Source organism: Anser cygnoides, chromosome 12 (assembly GCF_040182565.1).
Source record: "Anser cygnoides isolate HZ-2024a breed goose chromosome 12, Taihu_goose_T2T_genome, whole genome shotgun sequence".
NCBI lineage: Eukaryota > Metazoa > Chordata > Aves > Anseriformes > Anatidae > Anser > Anser cygnoides.
The window spans coordinates 18278368-18302572 of NC_089884.1; the positions used below are offsets into that span (position 1 = coordinate 18278368).

General features: G+C 45.0%; 1 protein-coding gene across 1 annotated transcript in view; it reads right to left on the bottom strand.

Annotated features, from left to right (window-relative positions):
• The window catches only part of TENT4B (terminal nucleotidyltransferase 4B), a 41908-nt gene extending 18195 nt beyond the window's left edge, over positions 1-23713 (bottom strand). Inside the window, exons 1-2 of the mRNA XM_067004586.1 lie at positions 22874-23713; positions 2975-3098 (exon numbers count right to left, since the gene is read on the bottom strand). Coding sequence (XP_066860687.1) covers positions 2975-3098; positions 22874-23433 — 684 coding nt within the window. The 5' untranslated portion in view covers positions 23434-23713. The remainder of the gene's footprint in view (positions 1-2974; positions 3099-22873) is intronic.
• Positions 23714-24205: the final 492 nt, after the last annotated feature.

The following is a 24205-nucleotide window of genomic DNA, read 5'->3' on the forward strand; positions in this document are numbered from 1 at the left end:
TTCCTGAAGGAGCTTTATGGATGCTGTGTCCAAAAATGTCCTCACTATGCAGAACAGAACTTGGAAACCCACAAAAGCTTGTGAAGTCCTTGCTACCAAAATGCCCCCTACAAAACAAAAAATCTATCCATAGCCAATTAAAACTCCTCTTTCTGCTATGCTGTTAACTTCAAACACTGAATTTGCTGAAGGCCATCAAAATAAATAGGGTTCATCTTTCTAGTTCTATTGCCGATCAGAGTATTTTCACACCTGAAGTGCATGAGGTATGCAGCATGACATCTCCAAGGCCACAGACTACTCAGACACAAAGTTGAAGACATTATGACAAATGTATCCTAAATTCCATTGTCTAAGTCAGTATTTGTTCAATACTCAGTTTTTCATATTCAACTGGTCAAAAAAACTTTGTCTTAAAATGCCTTAATTTAATGTTTTGGGTTGCTCAGTTTCAGTGTAATTAAAGACTTTCTTATGGTCAGAGCATTGCTGATGCCAAGAACAGTACTCACTTACTAGGAATGTTTCCTTCTAAGCACATTCCCTTGAGTAAGAGAGCAAATGACACAATTGCTAATTTCTATAAATAAAGTAACAGCTTAGGACACCTAGTTTTACCCCCCCACATCTGTTTTTTTCAGCCTTTTCCTAAGTGGAACAGGAAAAAAATACATATATGCGTATGCACACGTTCTACACTCTCGTTTTACAGTTAGATTTGTGAAGCCCAATTTTACTTTTCTTGGTATCTGATTTTTACAGAGTGTGTCTTACTAAAGCGGTTTAGTGAAAAACTACAAACTAAATGCGTATGTTTAACTTAAAAGTTTATTTTAGCTGGATTTGCTGCATCTATCAGTCAAAATGAACAGCTTAAACATTAACTTATCACTTTACACTACAGCTGAAGCTGAGGACATTGGACCAGACACCACTTCACCTTCTCAAAGCATGTACTCAGAACTTAAATATTCCAAGTGGCTAAACCAATACAGATTTTCAAAAGGTTAGCAATTAACTCAAAAGGCTAAAAAAATTCCAAAAGACCATCAAAGTTGAAGACAGTTAAGCTCAGCAGTTAGTTCCCAAGCAGGTCTGTAAACTATTAGAAAAATGACATTACAGTAACTGCCAGGTTATAAGCTGGCATGCTTCCCATTCCTAAAAAGATTATGGGCTTCAAAAAACAGTATCAGTAGGTTAGATAACTATTTTCTCAAGTCATACTTTTTTCTGGTTTTGTTTTTAAATATAGAATACCTAGCTAGCTTTTACAGGTCAAGTCTGTCCTACAAATGCTTAGAGTACCTTGGGAAGCAGTAAATTCTTGTGTACTACTCAAAATGTCAGCAGTAACAAGGAAAGATCCCGTGGTAATAAACGCACTCACCCCATTATGCTAGTAAGCCTGCAGCATACAAACTTGTCTGGAAATAGTGGCACCTAGGCTGAAGCAAATTTTGGGGGGTGAAATCCACTACTACAAGACTTTGGCAAGGTCTGTCATGGTTAGAACTGTTCAATGCCAGCACAGCTTCCTATGCTACTTCTTGTCACGCTGGCACCCTGCTACTCCTGCTCTTCAGCAGCGCCTACAGCACTGGTTCTCTTGGTTATAGGAGAGCTATATAATACCTGTGAGATATGCTGATGTCTGACACAGTTCCCTTGGAAAAATTACGGCTTTTCCTCAACGAGAAAATTACCAAACGTGTAGTAATGACTATACCAATCCTCTGTAATTCTGTGACAAAAGCTGTGATTGAGCAACGTGCTCCTTCCATATTACACATCACTAACATTGTCCGTAACATGAACCATGAGAGTGTATTTTACACACAAAAAAACCCCACACATACATACATAGCTCATACAGAATTCCATCAGTCATTCTGCCAAATTCTAAAAATATTTTCCAAAAAATAGGTTAAGAAGATCTGAAATGAACAGTGGGTTAAAGTCACTCATGTCGTAACATTACCTTTCACTGTGGCAGGATCAAAGAGCATTCCTTATAATAAAGATTCTGCTGTCTGAATTTGGTTTGCTATTCTGGTTAACAAGTCCTCATTTTCAGCTACTGTTATCTATATTTATCTGTAGATAAATGACTAAGGCTACAAATCTGCATTCTGGAAACAAACACCATGTTAGTAGAGGGATGCAATTACACTAGAGTCAGTTATGCTAAAAATCCAAGGTTGTCCACATAAAAAACATCTTGAGATGTAAAAGAAACTTCTCTAGCTTCCCTTTAATCCATTCTTTATTGAAAACAAACAGAACTAACAAACAACCCCCCCCTACACACACACACAGAAGCATAGCTGTGCAGAGGAGAAAATCTTGTTTTGACTGTATGAAGTCCTGGCAAAAATCTACCTTCAATGGAAAGAGGCATTAGAGATTTAAAGCTCAATATACAGCAAAGAGATCTACAAGCTTGTTTCTTCCCATACAGAAACCTGGTTTCTATACATTTGTTAGATATTTCAATTTAGTTCCCCTGCCTATTAAAAACAGCAGTCTAGATAACATGGCATTGCTGGCATTCCAGCTTACAGACCTATTCAAGACTGCAGGTCTTCGGACTAGAAGCCCTGCTACAGACTTTTTCAGTCAAGCTATGAGTTTCAGAAAACTTTTTTTAACATCACTCTTTATATGCATGCATGCCTGATATGTTTCCATTAACCTCAATGAATATTAATGAAACTAAACATTGCCATACCTTATGCCCTTTCTTTGATACAGTAGGTTTAGTTCATCTTTGTTCTTTCTGTTCTTATGTGTGATATAAAACGTTGACCTATATTATTCTACAAATAAACATCACCTCTCTTTCATTTGACTAGAAAGCCTTTTTTTTTTTCCAAAAGAATAAACAGTGTTTTCATTATCCAGTACTTCACAAACTAAACAGGCACATAATGTTGCTTTTGTATTTTAATAAATAGAATAGTATCCTACTCACATCTGCATTAGGCCAGAGCTCCTTTATAACGTTTTCTATCCTGTTCACCACTTCCATCCGCATTCTCTCTTCTTCATGTCTGGGAGACATATACTTATAAAAGTCAATGATTTCTTCATGGAGACTGAAAGAAAAAAAAAAGATCAGAAAGTCAGGAAAAAAAACCACAGAAGAATGAAATTGCAACTACTCTAATCAAACATAACTTTTAAGCTCAGTTTATGAGTACCATGCAATTAAAAAAAAAATGAGATTCACTCTGTTTAGTAAGGTTTAGCCTCCCCATACAAACTTGCATCATACATCAATATTGTACTGCATTTGCTGAAAGTACGGAAGCAAATCTAAACCCAAGTACCTTCAATTCACGTTAGAAGTCGCGCTGTGTATTTTAAAGTCAGCGTCATACAGAAACGCTTCAGTCTTCAGCTAAGAAAGCAGCTGCGAGCTCAAAGTACACACTGCTCAACAGCTTAACCAGGAGGTTTTCAGCCAACGCTTTGCAGCCTGCCCCTTGGCACCAGTAGGGTCGTTTCAGGCATCAGTCTGCATTCAGCACCGAGCTTTCAAAAAAAGTTTGCAGTAATTGTGCCAGTACTAGAGCTAGGAAAATTGCCTCGTTTACTGTTTAGACAAGACACCAACTAAGCATGCATTCTCTCCTTGGAACAAGCAGATAAGCAGCAGTGGTGGCTCGGAGGAGCAAGTGCCTGAGAGGCAGCTAACCACTGTGACTGGCAGATGGGAGCTCCCGGCCTGGCTGTGAGACGCACGTGTAGTAAGTTACATTCAGATTGCCTATGATCAGAGCTGAAATAATAACATCTTCGTACAGTGCCACGAATTTCTAGGCTTCCGTAATATCATAAACACATCATCGTCTTGACTAACAATGTATTAAAGAAAACAGACACAAACAACCCTTTAATTCCAGTAAAACACAGAGGAACTCTGGCACTGAGTAGCTAAATTAATTTCATTTGCTTCCTGCAACGATCATTATAGTTACAGGTAGTTTTTTGTTTTTTAAATGGATTGTTTCTCGGTAACAAGTGCAAACACATCTCTCCTTAAAGCTCCGAGGGACCATCAAGGGAGCAGTTTATTAAGAGCGCGTCCTTAGATCAGATGGGGAGTCTAGCACTTCTCCACCACGTACACATCTACATAAATCACATGTTAATAACTGCAAGTTGTACACAGGTGTCAGAAAAACAGATTAAAACATCTGAAAGTTGTATTTAACAGAGCCTGAGTAAGGACAGAACCTAACCCATCCATCTGCCTTGCATCCTTCAGTGCCACGTGTCACAACTGCACCAGCGTCTTTCCCAAAGAGACTGAGGAATAAAATACCTGCATCACTTTTACCGAGCATTTATGGGAATTTCCCCCCAACGCCCGCAGGGCAACAGTGCTAACAGTCTATTAGCTTGAGCTGGCAAACACCACAGGCTCTCTGCAGCTAATGCAAAGAGAAAAGTGCCTCTGAAGGAGTTCCTCCATGGGGAGACCCCGAGGGAGAAGCAATACAGCTGCATGAAACCTGCACTGGGAGCAGCTTCTCCTCCGGCACCTGCCGAGGGAGCCTTCGAGCCTGGACTGGCTGGAGCAGCCTGGTTGCACCCACAGCGTGCACAATTTGGCCCAGAGCAGTGTTTTTGACAAGATTAAGCACACACACACCGCTGTCAGAGTATTTGATGGCAGGAGCCCTGCTGGGATGATGCCGAGGGACAGCTCCGGGGACGTATTCGCGCATGGTACAGCCCAGAGCCCTCCTGGTGGTCAGCGGTCCCCAGCCTGCGAGGGGGCTTGGGGAAACCACATAGCCAGGATTAGGTCCCTGAAGCAAACAACGGGCCAAGCCACGGAGACACTGCCGTTCTCAGTGCTCTCTCTACTAACTCAGCTATCTGACACTTTTAATTGAGATAACTGTATCAGTCGGTGCATTCCTTGGGAGCACATAAAATACCGATGTGCTGTCAGCACACCGTCTGCATCTCTAACTGGGATCAGTCTTACTCTTCAGGACTCATGGACATTTTGATGGCGAAGACAAGAAATTAAGCAGTATGCAAACGCACAGGAACTTGCATCACATGCACACCAACTAGTACTACACAATGCAGATAGAGAAAAAAATGAAATGTGAACTTTCTCACTGATAGAAGACTGGCTTTAAGACTACCAGAGGAAGTCCTCAGCAGCACTCCAGGCAGAATACCGCAGCGATAACCCGTATCGCAGCGCCCCCAGGAACCCACGCTGCCCGGACGGGGCCACCTGTGCCGTGCAGGATCACGGCGCTCAGGCAGCCAGCGGGAGCGGTCAGGGCTTACATCTACACCTGGAACTGCATTTCCCTGCCCAGCAAAAACTGCTGCCAAGAAGTAAGAGAATGATTAATTAAAGCCACGGCAAACAGAAGCAGCAACATGCAGATTTCAGAGCAGTATGACACGACTTAGTAGCGTGACTCCAATTAATGCGGAGTTAACTTGTATTGAAAATTAAAACTCAAGGTTATTCACTGTCTTAATCAAAATCTATTATAGTCACTGTTTTTCAAAACAATTTGTTTGGATTAATGGAGGCTGTTTACTGGAGTCTCTAGTGAAATTTTATATCTTTAGCTGAAATGAAGATCAAAGAGACTGAGAAGTTATTTTTGGCATCATAACAGTATTTTATTATTTAATGCCACTACATTCATTAGTTATTTAAGATAAAAGTCCTTAAAAGGAGGCTTGTTTTTAGAAGGAAATTACACTGTAATAAACCTGATTACACTATGCAGGGATATTTTATTTGGCTTTATATTTGTATCAAAGCTACTGACACCCAAGACCTACTTGGGATGCATGAAGAGTTCCTTGCGATGCATAGGAACATTAGATTATTTATTACAGTAAATAGCAATAAACAAAGGCGTCTTAGTCCTGTATTTCAGGAAATCTTAACCTTTTGGAAAAAACGTCTTACACTTTCTCTCTGTTTTAAAAAAAAGTACTAGCCACATCATATCCCATTTTAAAACCTTGTAAGCTGAGTTCATTTGCGTTTTATAGACCAAACAGAACTGAAGTAACAGAAAACAGATGCCACTAAATACAGTGGATTATAGCATTTGTTATGTTTATCTGACAGAGATAATGATGTAACATCGAAAAATAAATGCTGGTCAAAAAGCTGTAATCACAAGAAGAACTTCCCATTGTAACATTACCAAATCACACCGTGAGGAACACAAAGACTGTTAGACTCGCACTGTTCAGGTGGAAAGCTGCAGCTTTTGTACAAATGTAAGTAATATGGAGCACAGGATGTTAGATTTCTTTCCCAATTTGATCAAAGCTTACTTTCTTTCGCAGCACAACTTGTGGGCTCTAAAAGTGCAACTCGGGATTCTCCAACTGGTTTACGTGTCCAAGATGACAATATTCTGGAGGACAAATCCTTCTGCACGTTTGCCAATTGATTAAAAACAGTCACATACAAACAAAATGTTATTTCTGTTTCAAATGCACTGCACAGAGAAGATACGTGATGAACGCATAAGTTTGACTACATACTTCAGTTGACTGAGGTATAAAGCAGCACAACTCACCATTACAAGTCCCGAACTGGAACCAGGAGTGACACTGGCAGTCACATTGCTTCACAAAACGTTGCTGGAGATGCTAAAAGTATTGTTTCTGTGCACTGGGATCTTGATCCAGACTAAATGATTGGCCCACTGTGCTTACAGGTTTCGACAGCTTGGAGGGAGCCAGCCAGACACAAGCCACTTGCAAGCCTTGCCAGTGGCTGCCCCAAGTTCACACTTAGCCTGGACCTTCCCGTCCTGCTCTGGGCAGCTGAGAAGCAGACAGCAGTCACACTAAGCAGAGCCGCCAGCAAGATAAGGATAATTCTGATTTTTTTGTTATTATTATTAATAACAGAATAGCAGTTAAGTGTTGCCATCGTGTGCCAACATGCAGTGTTATGCTAATCAGAGAAATAAGTTTTAATTGAAAAGTTTCCTGTCTTTGTCATTCTAGAATTGCATTACAATTCCACTCTCCTTTGGCTCTTCTTCACTTTTCATTTCACAAGAGAAATTATGCAGGCATGCATGTTCTAATTTCTCTAGTAAGGGTGTTACCCGTAGCTTCTGCTCCAACTGTTCAAAACGACTGAGTTAAAAATTCTGCTCATCTGTCCCAGAGAGTTTCTTCTGCCTTTGGCACATCTATACCTCTGCACTGGAAAAGCTATCTGCAACAACATCACTGAAGATAATTCAAAACAGTGAATATTAACTACACATAAAAAAAAAAGCGTATGGTGATCACATACTACAATTTATTCTACAGGATTTTCTGAAGGAAGCCCTATTTTGAGTGATTTGGAGTGATGAAAACTTAAATTATTGAGAACCTCTGTGGACTGAGGGCAGAAGCAAGCAATGAACACACAGACAACTTTTGTCTCCCCAAACTCTATGTTTTAAGATGAATCACTTCTGATTTCAGAGTTTATTGATTTTATACCCACACTTGGATAGGATATTTACAATGTACTCCTGTAGCACTGAATAAGTCTTTTGTATCTGAATTTTCTTTGGCTGAATAATTCCTATCTGACAGTGTTTAGTCTCCCCTACCATTTTAAGTCTTCTCTGAAGGAAAAACAACAACAACAAAAGAATGTAATGCAACAGAGACAAACAACATAGCATTTCGGTCTTTGGGGAAAGAGGAACCTTAGGTATATTAACTTCTTGAAAGCATCTATACTAAGAGCCCTAACTGCATCCATCCCTCTGCTCCAGTTAGGAAAACCAGTATTGCACAGGAGGAGAACAATTTTGGTCTGAAGCTTCCCACAATGTTTTACTAAGAAGATGGTACTGGTTTTGGACCTGTCAAAAAAAAAAAAAATCAACAGAATTACGGCAGGGATTTCTGATCCTTTAGAAGTTCGATGAACTGAAGAAAGCTTGTCCATTTCTCACTCGTGAACTATTTGGTCCTGAAGGGTCTTTGAACAAAACTCTAACTGAGACAAAGGAAAGACACTGGGAGCCCGATTCTTTCCCCCCGTTATTATTAGTAGTAGTAGTTTAAAAGTAACACCAGCACTCTACAAGATGGGGAATCCAACAGCTTCCCAAATTCTCGTTCAATTTTAATACTTATCTCCCACAAGCCTAATAAATAATTTCTAGGTTACTATCACCATCTACATGCATTCAGTAACAAAGCAAGAACAAGAGTAGACACTGTAAAGAGCACAAATTATTTTGCCTACCTTCAATCTCAAGCAAAAACAAACATGAGAGTAGTGAAGGGAATTGTAAATATGAAGCATCTGCTGAGGTCCTCTCCCTACCACCTGTGCCTCTCTAGCAGACAAATTCTTTTAATATGTGCTAGGTTTTAAGCTACTGAGAAAATACCTAACTGCATCTGCAGGTGATTTAATAGGCAATTAAGCTTCACGATGACTGATACATCAGCCCTGGTAAAAAACTAAAATTGCACATAATGAAGCAAACAACTTTCAATAGCCTCGGAGACTTTGACCGTCACTTTTCATATCCCTGGTGACTGAACCGTATCAATACACCACAGGTCACACAGCAACCATATTGTGGCCACAAATGTCCTAGGGGAACTTTAAAATGGAACATCCCAAAAGATTCCCATATTAGTAACCTAACAAAAATAGAAAAGCTTTAGGAGGTGGTGTTTTTGATCACACAACTTTCCTTCAGGTAAGTTTACCTGTTTGAAATACAGCTTCACCAGGCCACCTTCTCTGAGTTCACATTAAAATACACATGCAGGAAAAAAACGCAGGTGCTTTGCCACCATATGTTCAGTAAGCATCACTAAAATTCTGGCTATCTGCTGCATAAAGCAGTTCCCTAAGATGCAAACAGAGAACTTCACTTTGCAAAGAGCTAGACAAATGCGATTTATTTCTTCCCTCTTCCGTTACACCCCAGGTGTTTGTCACCACTCCCTGGCTTTGTGCTCGCAAGGTCTGCTATAAGAGGATTACGCGAGCCTCCCTAATCCACCTAAGGCAAAGTTAGTGAAGTTAAACCCAGCACCCTCCCGGCCAGCCAAGCTGCCAGCCCTCCGAAGGGGCTCCCTGAGCGCTGCAGCCACCGCTGCCACATCCACCGGGGCAGCACGGGGCAAGCAGCCACCAGCAGGACAAACACCTTCAGCTGGCACCTCTATACCCAGAAGGCAGGACGAGCCATCTTTGGGGGGCTTTCAGTAGTTATCCACGAGAAGCAGGACATTTCTGACCAGCATTTGTAGTTCTGTAGACAAAATTGCCTTTTTGCGTTGAGGCAGGGCAGCATTTTCACAAATACCTGCGTGATGCAGGAACCCAGATCCTGTTGTCAGGACCAATGCCTTTCAAGATTAAACTAATTAATCTGACATTAAACTTGACAATGTTTTCATGAACGGGGTTTGTACACTTTAAAATTTATGGTGGACTGATAATAACACACATTTCTTCAGTATGGTCAACTGATAGTAATACACATTTCTTCAAATGTGGTGGAGCAAAAAAAATGCCACAAAAATCTGTATTACAAGACTTAAAATTTCTATCCTGTGTAAATATTTGAAAACATATGTAGCGTAGCCCCTTCCTTCTTCCTCCCAATAAACACCATTCCCCCCAGACACATCAAAACAATGTAGCTTTTTATCAGTGATCTGGATTTAAATTAACTTATGGGTTTAACAGCATCATAAAAAGCACTGAAATAGCACCGCCTGAAGGAAATGGCCAAAGTGAAGCAGAGTCATATTAAAACACAGAAGAAAGAACCAATGTGGGCAGGTTTTTTTCTTTTCCAACTATTGAATTTAAATTGTCTCCATCACTTCAGTTATTTTTTTATCATTATTTTATAGATCCTTTGCTTCAATCTGGATGAATACTGTCTTCCTGAAACTGATTAAAACTCCAAGCATATTCTTTGGTCAGAAACTAATATTGAAGACTGCATTTCTCAGACAACGTAGAAGTGAGCATTTTTTGTCTGTTTATAAATTGCAACGTGTGCTTTGTCTTCTAAAATACACTCCAGATATACTAGAGATTTTTTTTTCCTAGAGAAATTTGTCTTTTAAGAGGAAAAACATCCTACAGAACTTTAATTAGAAATTAAATGCTTGAATGAATCATACCTACAAGCAGTCTCAAGTATGACTCCACAACTGATCCACTAGCTTTTAAACCCAGGCTGTATGCGAACCAAGTCTTCTGCTTCTATTCTCCCAGGCAATAGGTTGCCAAAGGAAGGAAAATTAATGTGTGTTGTTAACAGAGGAGCGGGGGGGGGAAGAAACTGCTACCTCAACTTTGCTGAAAGAAAAAAGGATTAACAAAAGAACAAGACGAAGCAGGAGGGAACGGTTGTGCAGGAAAAAAAAGTGGGAAGAGTAGATAGAGATAGGATATATCTGTTTTACTTCATAATGACAAAAAGGCTTCAACTCCTGGTGATATCTAATTATCTTGAAACACGCCAGTAGTTCCAACATCTCCTCTAGTGAGCATATGTAAAATACTACCAACAAGGTTTTTCTTCAGCTGACTTGTAGAAAAGCTTTAGTCTGTTGGAATATAGTTGAATGTATAGATCAGCTATGCATTTTGCAAACTCATAATCTAGAAGACTGATTCATATAAAAAAAAACAAAAACTTAGATTTAGAGGGCAACTATTAGTATGCACTTTCTACATCCTGTAATTACAAATTGAGGTGAAATTCCAAACAGCTAAAACCACGGAGAAGTTATAAAAGTATCTATTTCCTATAGTGAGGAATTAGTAATTGCTCAGCCTGCCAGTTTCCCTTGCTTAAAAAGCTCTCGTTCAAAGAGCCCAAACAACAGATTTTTAAACAAGAGCTTAATGAGAAGTAAAAGTAACTATCAGTAGTAGTTTAATTTATTTTAGCTGAACTTTCCCAATAACACAGTAACAGCTGAGTTAGTGCTCAGGCTGTAACAAAAGTTACTGTCAGCACATCCCCTTTAAAGGCTTGCAAAAAACCTTCTGTATCAACACAAGAGGTAAGGAAGTTTTTTTGTTTGTTTTTAAGAAATTAGATCTGTTTTGCAATTGCAACTGTGGTGTTTACTGTTAAACCAGACTGGAGGAATATGGCAGGTCGGCCTTCTGTTTGTCTTCATGAATATACACCACTATGGAAGCTCTTCATACACCACTAGTACATCGCTACTATTTTGTCAGTGCAGCAAATATTATTAAACAAACACACAGCCTCTGATCTGCCAACAAATGACAGCGCACACTGTCAGGGCAGAGGTGAGATGACCATACTCCCCGAAGGCTGTCTAGTACTTCCGATGGATAATGTGTTCTCAAAAAATCTCCAGCTGAAGACTTGGCTCTGAGTTAAAAACTTGCAGCGCAGGCCTTTCCCAGCACAGCTAAATGGCTGTGAGCATGCCGGACTCACACGTGCCATGGAAGCACACGCAATAACCCAACGAGCCTTGCAGGAGACCCAAAGTAGGGCTTGCTCCAAAACAGAAGAAAGTTGAGACAAGTCGTCTGCTTTCACAGACACAGTGGGTTCTGCCTAGCAAACACTCTTCTTGCTTGTAACTCGATAACTCATTTAACTTAAAAGATTAGTTAAATGAAAAGGAGGGTTATGCAATTGTTCACCGCAGTCTCCTTCCATCAGAGTTGACTTAAACTTTCAAAGCTCCACCCCAAATGTACCCACGCCAGTCTTAGGTTGAAGGGAGACACTAATGCAATCCCAGGCTTACGATATTCACACCAAAGTCAAGTAAGAAAGCTGGTTGACATCTGAGTTCCTACCAATAGCTGGTCCTGCTTACCCACTTGTCCCTGCAGCTGAGTAGCATGCACCTCTGAGTGCAGTGGTAATTCCAGAAAACCCCTCACGTCCATTTGTGCAACAAGCCTGCTTCTTCGCTGCTAAGTAGACAGAAGAACCAAGAACAGCATAAAACTCAAAACACCTCCATTTCATTCACACAACATTAAACATTTTTTTATATTATTTGTAAGTCCAATAAACAAGCTACATTTGCAGTTTGTCAAGACCTTTTCAAGTCCAGCATAGGAACATTTTCAAATGATGAAATCTGAAAAAGTATGCCACCTGGAAAGTCAGTGCACATTCCTAAAGCTTTTTTACATTTATAGCATTGGGTGGCTATTTTGGGGGGGGGCTGAGGGGATGGAGGGTTTGGTTGCATCTTCTACATTAAAAGTATTTAATTTTTTTATGAAAAGATTTGAAGTTAGCACTTACTATTTTGCACAAGGTTTTAGATTTGTATGTTAAATTTATATTCATGTAGTAAAATGGACAGTAATCCTGACTTACCTGCCTAGCACACGTTCAAAACCATCTTATCACCCATTTATGACTTTTACTGAACTTCGGTGACACTGTGCTATAACAGTACGCAGCGTTGTCATATCAAGGCAAAATATAAGTCACAGAAGTATTTTTCCCTCTCAATTTCTAAATGTTCAGAAGTCACCAGACTGAGTGCATTTTAAGGGAGAAGGAAGAATTACACATACTACTGCAAAGTACAAGGAACATCTCAGGCAGCTTTTTATATTGATGATTTGCTATTTTTACAGCAAAGGGGTGCACAGTGAGCTATGTTTGGATTAAAAAACTCAGTATTCATTTTGGGACTCATTTATCCAATAGTATACTCTCTCAAAGGTATATCTTATAAACTACCTGTTTGTATTCTGGTTTGTTTCCTGGTGCTCAGATACTCCCACTTGCAAGACAAGGTGCGCAGGCACCAGCACGTGCTGTGAGCAGCAGCATGCCATGCTTCCACACAACCTGCCAAATAATTTGGAGACTCACCAGCATCTTTTCGTCTGCTTGACCGCTCTGGGCTACAAGACTCCAAACAGCAACAGGCAGAAAAGAATAATACTTAAGCAGATCACAGAAACGTGTTCCCTGAGGTCACCTCCATTAGCTCAATGACAGATGCACACTGAGGAGCTTCGATGTCAGAACCAGAAGAAATGCTTCCTCCTCCACTGCAGCTACCAGACTCCTCTTCACAGTATCTAGAAGTTGGTCTCTTACTAAACCTGCAGATCAGCTCATGGTTTTTATCTTCTTTCCCTCAGAAGGTTCAGCTTTCTGTCAGAAAGCTACCAATACGAGCCTAGAAAATACCCTTCACTGACCGAGCGTCTAAAATCTTAAAATTCATACAGACCATTATATGCTGAAGGATGGCTTGTAACTGATTTAAAGCAACTACATTAACTGCTGAATTCTACTTGGACACAAGGACAAAGTAATCTGTATGGGGTACATTAGGGACTTTAATAGCTTGAGAGTCACAGCAGGCCAAGGCATAACATCAGGCAGCTGAACACCGGACCCTGCCCTAGGATGGGACATCCCCAGACCACACACACGTGTGGTACCAAATTTGTGTGCAGCCTTCTGGCAAAAGCAGCAAATGGAAATGAGGCTGTCCAGAGCTCTCCCAATATGCACTCAAGATTCATCCAACTAATTTACTGAAACCGCTATCTCAAAATAATTCAATTAATAATCTGAACATTAAGCAGATTTGTCTAGTGTACCAAAAATTGAGCAGAAGACCCAGCAGTGGAGCCCAGCTGGCCAGCTATCAGAAACCCGCAGGAGGGTCACCGAATGTCTACAGGCTGCCGAATCGACAGGCAGCAGGAACGGTACGCTGCAGCATGCCTGAAGCTGGTATGCTTCAGAGGAGCAAATGCTGAAGTGAACTATTCCAGCATATAATGCCCAGTGACTTAATGCCTACAGGCAAATACTGCATTATACAAGAAACGAGAGGGGAAGTTTATTATTACACAGTTATTCCATTCATTTGCTCCAAGGTACTGTTACCCTGGGAATTTACACTGCTACTTATTGCCACTGAAATAGTATCTCTGACTACCTGTATGCGCACTGCTGCATTTGGCCAAATTGTAAGAAGAGCAGCTTCAGAACATCACTGGCTAATTCAAATTTATATAGATTTTAGCTAAGAAAATGTATAATGTAATTACAAGACAGCAACAAAAGCAAGACAACGTTGTTCTTTCTGCCTCATTTCAAAAAAGTTTAAGTAAGAGCACAACCCAACAGCTTGATGAGACCAACTTCTCTAGCCGAGGCTTGAAGCAGAGGTACGTGTAAGGAAGTTGTTTACCTCAGATAACTAGCTCCTCAAGGCAAAAATCAACATGAAATTGTTCTCCTAGGAGTACCTGCCAAGTATGACTCCAACAAGGAAAAATCCCCATGAATGAATGGGAATAAGGCACCGAGTCCAAAACACAACCAGAAGGCCAAGTAAACAGAAGATCCTCACACGCTGCTTGAATCAGCCAGCTACAGTGTGACATCGCAAAGAAAAAAAACAAAAACCTGTCAGGATCTCACTCTGAGCACAGCTCAGTCCTGACCTCAGACGGCACGACTGCAGCCACGAGCGTTACCCAGGCCCACACAGCTCCAGCCAGCTCCTCCTTCTGCAGGCGGCCGGGCAGCAGCACCCCTGCTTGTGCAAAGGCTCAGGCCCACAGCAAAACTTCACACAGCTCCCAAAACCGCTACACGCATGTATTTTAGATTAAAGCTGATGTCTCACTGAGGCGGAAAGGGGAGGAATGTAAATGCATCTAGAAGATTAAGTGTTTTGTAACATCCTCCCCACCCCAAAACAAAGAAAAACCTTTTGGTGTTTGGCTGCTTCTGAAGTAACAGTGGAAGGGAATAGCTTCAAAACTGACAGAGTGAAAGAAAAAAATAAGGCAAGAGGAAAGCTATGCTGTCACACATCCTCAGCCTGGAGCAACCACGACATCAAGAGGTCAGGCAAGGCCAGCAAGCCCTGACCGAGACTCGCTCCCCTCAGCCCGCACGCTGGCACACGGCCGCAAGACCAAGGCCTCGGCCCCGAAATACTGCGAGGTGCTCCCACATGCCCTCTGTGACTGACACCCCCGCTCTGATTACAGTAAGACATTTTATAAAGGGCTTACTTCTACATGGTATTTGGGACAGGTTATTGCAAGTTCTCGCAGCATTTACCGGGTCCGTAAACAAACGGAAGGAAAGGAAGCGACACTTCACACGCGTGCACGCAGGTCAGACTGGCAGCGAGCCTGCGCCGAGTGAAGATAACGAGCTGAGGTTCCCAATCACCTGTAACCGCAACTCTCCCTGATTTGGAAGTTCCTAAAGGACTTGGTTTGCATTTGCCTGTTGTTAAAACCCACTACCTGTAGAATCACAGCACTAGATCCTGTCCAACACGTTCAGATCAGTGCTGGCTGTCTCGTTCCTCCCTTCACGCCAGTAAAATGGCCGAGCAGGCACACATGGGCATGGACTTTGATCCTAAGCCCTCTGCCACTACTTTTCAGTAAAAATCCTGTAAAATCCAGTGCAGAAGAAATAAATAAAATGCAAGACCATGCAATGCAGTATGGTGATGGAGCATTCCATACTGTAAAGCCTTCTCCAAGTAATCGCAGCAAGACCGTGCCTCTTCAGCTGCACATTGCTTCTGAATAATTCAGATGTAGTTCCCATGCCAAGGAGGACATTACGAGACTGTCAGAGAGGCTGATCTGGAATGAGGGCTGCCAAATACTCTTAATTGTCACCATGGGAGGAAGGAAGTTAACAGATGTTGCCGACGAACCTCGGTCAGGCCACAGGGCCAGCTCACGGCAGCAGCCGAGGAGCTGCTGCCGCCCTCCTCGGGGCTGCAGCACCCCTCAGGTACCTGGTCTCACCCAGATTTTGGGACGTTGCTCTACAGGTCAGAACAACCACCATCAGGGACAGCTGATTTCAGAAGGGTGCTGAACACAGCGGCACTAATACGTTAATTGGTATTAGGTAAACAGGCTCCAGAGATTCTGCAGGAGAAACCTCAGACTGCCTTACAAACACGAGCTCTGTTGCCTCGATCCAACCTGCCTTGCTTTGACATCAGAAGTTCATATTCCAGGAAAAAAAATCCTGCCGTGTTATCTGTTATAGGTTAAAGTTTCAAAATGATTAAAGTTCAAGTTACTTCTCCTTTAAAGCTACCTGCACCCTAGGAAAAATACCTGAAGCCAGCAGCCAGCTTCCTAGTTTTTACACTTATTGCTTATAGCAATATTTTGTTTAGCCCCGATTTCTAGATGAAAGGACAGAAAGCAATATACAAGTGTGACCAGTATCTTGAGCACTCTTTGGCAGTTCATCCGCAAGGATAATTCAAAGGAATGAAGTCATAACTTCTGAAATTACGAGTTCACAGCATGTTCAACTAACGAATTAGCATGCAAACTGCTCGCTAAAAACAGCGGTAGTGTTTGTTTGCTTATAACATGTATTATGCAAGATTTTCACTTTGTTTTCTTCAGAAACATTTCTCTCTGTGACAGGTTTGCAGGTTACATAGCAGTATCACTACCAGCACGCAAACATCTCAATACGTAACGGGGCCACCTCTGTATTCTGGCCTATCTGTTATTTTGGAGAACATGTTCTATATTCAGAAATGCACTCAGAATCACCAAATTATGAGGTCATTAAGGAGAAATAGGAAATATTACATTATTACCTATTGAGATTGTAATGTTATGTATACAGCCTCCTAAACTGCATTTCAAAGTTTTAAGAATTCCCAAAGTAAAAAACAGATCTTACACTCCAACTTGAAGTAAGTGAGTATAAGCTACCCCGGAACAAAGTGTAACAGTAAGATGGTTAAAAAACAACAAAGCAGAGAAAAATACAACAATATGCTTCTGTGATACAGGTCGAGGACCAGCAACACAATCTCATGCTTCCTAAAACTGACCTCAAGCTAACAGCTTGCCAATTAAAAAGTAAGAGCTGTAACCCCAACACAGTTTAATATGATACCGATCAAGATTTGGGGTGTGCAGGTCCCCTTTTTCCAACTGCATAGTGCTACGGAGAGCACGTATCAGCTCTTGGGAACCAGCAAACACTCAAGAGGGAACGACATACTCTTCCTATTACTTAATATAGACATCCCCGTCCACCAAAAGTCTACCAAACTTCTGTTCCTTATATAGCCGCTCCAAGGTAAATAGGTGCCCAAGTCATAAATGGAATATAAGAATCAGAGCAAACAAAACAGCCCACAAAAATACATTTAAATACTCTTTCCCTGCATGTGTGGAAACCAGCAGGCCTCTCAAGTCCTCTTTAAACTGTTTAAACAAGACATGCTGAAATTTTGGCCCCGTCCCAAGGTTCTGCAAGCTCAAACAATACTGTTATATAATATTTACAGTATATTTCCTGCAGGTTTCCTAAAACTGCCTTTAGTCTAACAGTCTCATCTCCTAGGAAGCCTGCTTCTCTCCCCACAGCCCCTCCAAGAGAGTACCTACAGGCTGTCACTACTCAAGGCCGTGGGCTAACAGCTGACTTCACGTCCACACAACCCCGATGCCCGCCTTCAAGGATTGCACGAGCTGTCACAAGGGTGCTGTCAGGGCCATGGGTCACAGCACAGGACAAGACCAAGAGTAATCGTGACTCCTACCAGACAAGCACAAGAAAATGATTCTCACTTGACTGACGGCCCTGCATTGTACCTGAACACTTACACACACGGGTACGGAGCGAAGGGACAGTACTGTTCTGAGACATTTCCAGGGAGCAGGCAGATTGCCGTCTATGAACTTTTCCCAAGTAATTCATTTCTATGCATGATGTACGTGGTGAATTCGACTGCAGCTGATGTTTTGACATCCTCTCCTTTATTAGATCCCAAACGCATGCAATCCTCTAAGTGACGACGTGCTGGAAGAGCCGCACGCACCCCTCACTGCTGCCTCACCAGCAGTCACACAGATGCCTCCGTGTCTGACAAGTGCGTGCTTTATTTACCTGAAGCACTTGTAGGTATCGAGCTACTGCAAGAGCAAAGCAAGTACCACCCGAGATCTGAACTCTTGGGAGTACATGATGAAAACCTGCATGGCTGATTAGGATTTTATCACATTTCTCTCCCCTAGTCAGGCATTTAGCACGGCTACACGTTTTGCTACAGGTACTCACACACACAGCTTTCTCTTCCTGCTCCAGCCCCTGTGGAAATCATGCTGCCGTGCCTGATACCAAGCAAGGGCCTGCACAAGTAAGACCTAAAGAGACACAGGGCACGTTATCTCAGACCGACTGCTGCATCAGTGCGGCTACATGCCTTCTGGTCAGCTCAAAGTTCGACGAGCATGAGCTTGCACCTGCCTTAGCACACTTAGCTTCTTCCAAAAAAGCAGCTAAAAGACATGAGAAGCTGGCATACTTCACGTGAAAAAAATCCCATTAGAACTTCTCCAGTAAGCACATGCAGCTTTAAGTTATTTTCGTCCTGAAGCAGTAATGGTTTTATTTCACGGTACCCTCGTAATCCTGGAGGACAGCAGGGAACCCCCGTGCCATGCCAACCAATTCGGAAGGCTGCGAGCCCACACCCGCACCCACCTCCACCGGCGTCACGGGAGTCTCTCCCTCTGTGTCAAAGTCTCCGTCAGTACTTCAAAGCGCCGTGAGTTCAGCATTCCACAACGCTTTGTCTTCTATTTAACCCAGGTTCTTCCTCAGCCATGCACATGGCCTTTTCCTTCCTAAACTCATACGTTAATCAGGTCTTTCTACTTGACTGGAGAGTCTGGTCAAAATTATCCAGCTTCCTACAAAGTTCCCAAATCCACATCTCCTACCTGGGAGCTGCTTATGAACTCTTCCCTTCAGTGCAAGCATCAGAGAAACATATGAGGAGACGGACCAAACTGAAGCACCAGTCTTTATTTTTGCTGTTTTGTTGCAGTCAAGGCTTCTGGCTTAAGCAGTTCTTGTATCACCTTTTGGCTAGGCTCAGCCTACACTCGGCAAAAGCTGTCAGGCACCCGTCTCGGTACCCCAGCCACTTGTTGCGCCCTTCGAATTGGGGCACAGTGCTAACAGTTTACTATTGCCCTGGGAAGGGAGGGAATGACAGGGAATCCCTCCCCAGACCCCAAAGCACATATCCTACATCCCTGAGTTATGCTGCTCAGAGTACCACATCCAGGTAAATTCAATTACGGTCTTCAAAGGTATGTTTGTCACCAGAAACATCGTACGGATCCTGTACAACTTTAGGTTCATTCCGTGTGCTGTTTGTTCTTTTTAGCACTACTGCCTACTGACAAAGCCCACGGAGGACATAAGACACGCAGCCTGAATCCGACCGGTGCAAAGCAATCCCGGGCAGCACCAGACAATTAATTTACAGCGGGATTTCGGACCTCACAAAGGTAAGAGTGCCAGAACTAAGGAAAGAAGATCACGTGTAATGTGAACATCTACATTATTAATAGAACTACAAGTCTGAAAACAGACTAAGGAGAAATATTACAGATATGCAAGAATATGATGTATACAACAGCACCATTAACTCTGTCAAAACCAGCCACATGTTGAAGGCGGCCAGTATCTCAGTACTGAGGCACGTTCACAAACACTGTGCATGCTTTGTGAGAAACCTACCCTGAAATCAGAACAACACAGTTGAAGATTATTCCTGAATGATTTGGATATCACTTTATGTACAGATAGAGCAAACCGAGAAAATACTGTTTCTCAATAATAATCAAAAAACCGAGAAGACCTAAACATTTACCTGGACAGCTTAGTAGCAAAGCAGTTACACGCTGTTACATGTTTACACAAACCACCCAACTAGCTAAGAATTATTGGACTGTTTTTCCAGACAGCTGATCAATATAATTGTGTGTTCAGAGCTGGTTTTGCACAGCTGTACACACAAGTGACATCCCTGCACTGGAAACGTGAATTCCACATGTCAGCTTTCAACTGTGTTTGTTTTCAAGTCAGGCCTAAGTTTTCTGAAAACGGGACAGTTCATCAGCATGGCAGTGTTCAAGAGACTCAGAATTTAAAGCCATCAGCTGAAAACAGTTATAGGATGGTAGGCAGGGGAAAGCATCAAACCTTTATTATTTTTAACATTTGCATTGGAACAATTTAGGGAGGAAAAAAAGATACCTGTTAACACAGAAGTAGTGCCTGTAATAGAACTACAGTATCTTTTCCTCTCCTATCAGCTGCCAGGAGTAGCCAACACAAACGCAGGAACCCATCTTGGAAAAAAGTAATTTAAAACACATACTTCAGCAATGGCCTCATTTGCTAGGTTACGAACCTCTCTATCCATCTTCACCATACGCGGTGATTTCAGCCCCGAGACAGCTGCCTAACAGCAGTTATTAAAAAGAACCGCGTACGACAAGGGTTGGGAGCAGCTCAGCACAACCCAAGCAGCTCTGCAGGCTTCGCCAGGCCTCGCCAGCAGCCAGCCAGTCACAAAGCAATCCGCAGAAAATCTGAGGGTTTTCCGTGCTTTCCTGAGAGGCTACAGCTCCTTTTAGAACTTGTTTTCACTATATTTCATTAAGACTTGTTAGCTAACAGCCTCTTAATACCTTAGGAATAAATAGCATTTAAAAAGCAAATGCCACTTACTTCCATCACTTTGAAAACGAAATTCAGGGGCACATCTTAGAGACACTCTACCTTGCCCTGCTATGAACAAAGGAAAAAGCTAAGAGAAAATCTCGGCATCATGTAAATATATGCCACAAATTTGACAGCCAAACCTAGGGCAGGCCAATGTACTTGAATGCTTTTAAATACTAAGAGAAAAAAAATACACACAGTACGTCCATTTGGCTTTTGAAACTCATTCAAACAAAATTCTGCTGTTGTGACAGCCATCATCTTGAATTCTTACGTACAATTATTAGTTTATATCTCTTCATGAAGTTCACCGCCTTTTCCTACCCTGTATCTCCAATACTGAGAAAAGGTTTACGGTTTACAAGAGAGAATGGCGCTTCTAAAAATGATCTTCAACCTTCAAGTAAATAAATGACAAGCTAGAAGATAGAGTCCAAAAACTAACTTACAAAAAAAAAAAAACCACCATGGTATTTAGTATGCTTTGAACACATTGCTTTTAAGTCTTGTGAAGGAAGTCATGGAAGGCTCCAACGTACAGTGACTACAGAAGTTAAAATAGCACACTTCTGCAAAGTCATTTTATGAATTATTATAACCCCAGCAGTAAAGGTAACATAGGAGCTGGCAAGAAAGTTGGGAGCCCGAGGCTATAAGAGTTCGCCTTCCAAAACAACCAGTAACGTTGAATATTCATTTTGACAGATCTTACAGAACTGCAGTTTTCGGAAGGCACAAGGTCAACACTTTCTGGTGGGAGGTGGCAGAAGGACCTTTAGGTGCAAGCTGGGCACACAAAAAGCGACGCACCCAAATCATTACTGATTTCTAAAATGAGCTCTTCGTGGCCTCCTGCTGTCACCATACACCTCAGCCATCCGAACCCTGGAACGAAGCCAGACGTTTTTGTAAAGGAGAAGGATTGGAAAGGGTACTACACCTGCACACACCACATCAGAGATCCATACTTAACAAGTCAAATACATGTCAACATGCTCCTGCTGAGGGGAGGAGGGCTAAGCTATGGGTCAAAGCCAAAGGTTATATTTTGAAAAGCATGAATGTAATAAACAGATAAATAAAACATAAAAAGGCTACAGAAGTTATCAATGGCTTTTTATCTAGGGAATCACCCATACCAAAAGCCATCCTCACGTTTAAAAAAATGGGGGGAGGAGGAGGAGCTCAGAACAGTTTTTGGGTAAACAGGCCAGAAGAGATGTGTTCGCCTGCCCTCGATCTCTGTGGGCTCGTGCAACGCCAACTGATGAGACCTAAGCTAACACAAAAACAATATGGACAAAATACTCGGATCAGCACGTGCATTCCGTAGTCAGAGATCCATGAAAAGCATTAATAATCCCACGCTGAAATCCATAATGCCCTGTGCACGCACGCAGGTTCACTTCTGAGAACAGGTGCCGGCGCGCGCGTGTATCTCTTCCGCCACAGCTCTAGAAAACGCGCTCCCTGCGCGATCGCCCAGCGTGCGTGCTTTCCCTTAACAACAGCGGCTGCTTCTGAAGTTACAGCCCCTACTACGCGCTCGTTCCACGGGGAGCACCGAGCCCTGCGGCGTGCGGAGCAGCTGTCAGCGCCGCGCCTGGCGTCCCCCTGCTGCCCCCGCTCCACGCCGGGCAGCGCCGCGAGCGGCGCCCAGGGAAGCGCCCCGTCCTTCCCCGCGGCACGTGCGGGAACAGCAGCGGTACGAGACGCCAGAGCACCCGAGACAGAAACACGCCGCACAGGCGAGAGGAGGAAAGCTGCAAAGCGAGGAGCGCGCCCAGGCTGCACACCGCTGGCTCGCCGGGCAGCGGCACCACGTGCGGCCGCGGTGACAGCCGGAGGAGCCTGCGAAGGGATCCCGTGCCCGCACCTAGGCGTGCCCGCACCATCAGCATGCACACGGGCACCTCCCGGCACCGGCACAAGGCGCTGCTCTGCACGGCGAGCGCCCGCCCGCCCCTTCCCCGGGTCAGACACCTGCGGCAGCCAGGCCCCGCCGGGCGCTCCCGCACCCCCCGTCCCCCCCGGCTCGGCGGTGCCGCCCGGCCGGCAGAGCCCGGCGGGGGCCGGGAGCCGGGCCCCGGCCCTGCCCTGCGCCGGCACCGGGGCCTGCGCCTGGGCCCCGCCGCCCGCCTCAGGTGCCGCGGCCCAGCGCCCCCCGCCGGCCCCGGGGCGGGCCTCGGCCTCCTCCTCCTCCTCCTCCTCCTCCTCCTCCGGCGGAGGCCGGGGCCGGGCCCGCGCCCCCCCTCCCGCCCCGCCGCCCCGCTCACCCCACGACTCCCTGGCTGTAGTTCCGCTTCTTCCAGGGGGTGCCGGTGTAGGGCGGCTCGGCCAGGCCGGCCTGGGCCCTGCCTGCCGGCCCGTCGCCCAGGGCGGGGGCCCGGCCCTGCCCGGGGGGCCCCAGCAGCAGGCTGTAGTTGAGGCCGAAGGTGCTGGCCTTGTTGTCGCGCTTCCTCTTGTTGCTGGCGGCGGCGGCGGCGGCGGCGGCCGCGGCGGCGGCGGGCGGCACCCCCCGGGCGGGCCGGGCCCAGGCGGCGGCGGCCCCCGGGGGCGGCGAGGCCTGGCGGAGGCTGCGGTTGTGCTGGTTGTTGGCGCTCTCGAGCGGCAGGAAGTCGGGCTGGGGGTCGGCGCGGGGGGCGCGGTACATGCCGGGCGGGGAGGCCGGGCCGGCCCCGGCGGGGGCGCTCTGCTGCTGCTGCTGCTCCTGCTGCTGCTGCTGCTGCTGGAAGTAGAGGTTGCGGACCCCCTGCGTGGTCTCCCAGATCTGCATCCACAGGCGGTTCGAGGGGCCGAGCTGCTCTGGCTGGAACCAGGCGATCCGGGGATCCATCAAACGGGGACCCCACCCCGGCTGCCTCCGCTCCCCGCGCCGCGCCGCGCCGGCCGCCGCCGCCGAGACCCTGTCAGCGGGTCCCAGCGCTAATGGCGGCTCCTATGGAAGGGCAGCTCCGCGCCTGCCTGCTCGCTGCCGTCGCTCCACAGCCCCCGCCCCTCCTGGCGAGCGCGGCGAGGCGGGGCCCGGCTGGGCCGCCGGCACACACACACACACGGGCGCGCACACACACACACACACGGGTGCACGCGGCCGGGCCCGGCGTAATAAACGGCGGCGGGGCGGCGGCCCCCGGAGCTGCCGCCCCCGGCCCCCCCGGCTCCCCTCAGGGCACGGCCGCCCCCGGCGCTGAGCGGCGCTGAGGGGACCGAGGGCTCCCCGGGCCCGCGGGGGGAGGCCCCCGGTGGGCGGCAGGGGGCGGCAGCGGCCCCCGGCCCCGAGGTGTCGGTGCGGGGCCGGCCCGGCTCCCCTCAGCGGCGGGTGGCCGTTCCCTAACGGGCTGCCCCGCACGGCGGCTGCTGCCGTCGCGTTACCCCTGGCGGAGGTGGGCAGCTCCCCCCCGCCTGCCTCCGTGACGGCTGCCGGTAGGTGTGGGGCTCCTTGCGCCTTGTCCGGCGCCCCAGGAGCGAAAGAGGGAGCCTTGGTGCCGTACGTGTACAGCCAACGCTTCTGCAGGTGGAAAAACACGTTACATAGGCAGCAGCGCAAACAGCAAAACGTAGTAGTATGACTTGTGGTCAGAGTCAACTTTATTTTTGGTATTTCCATA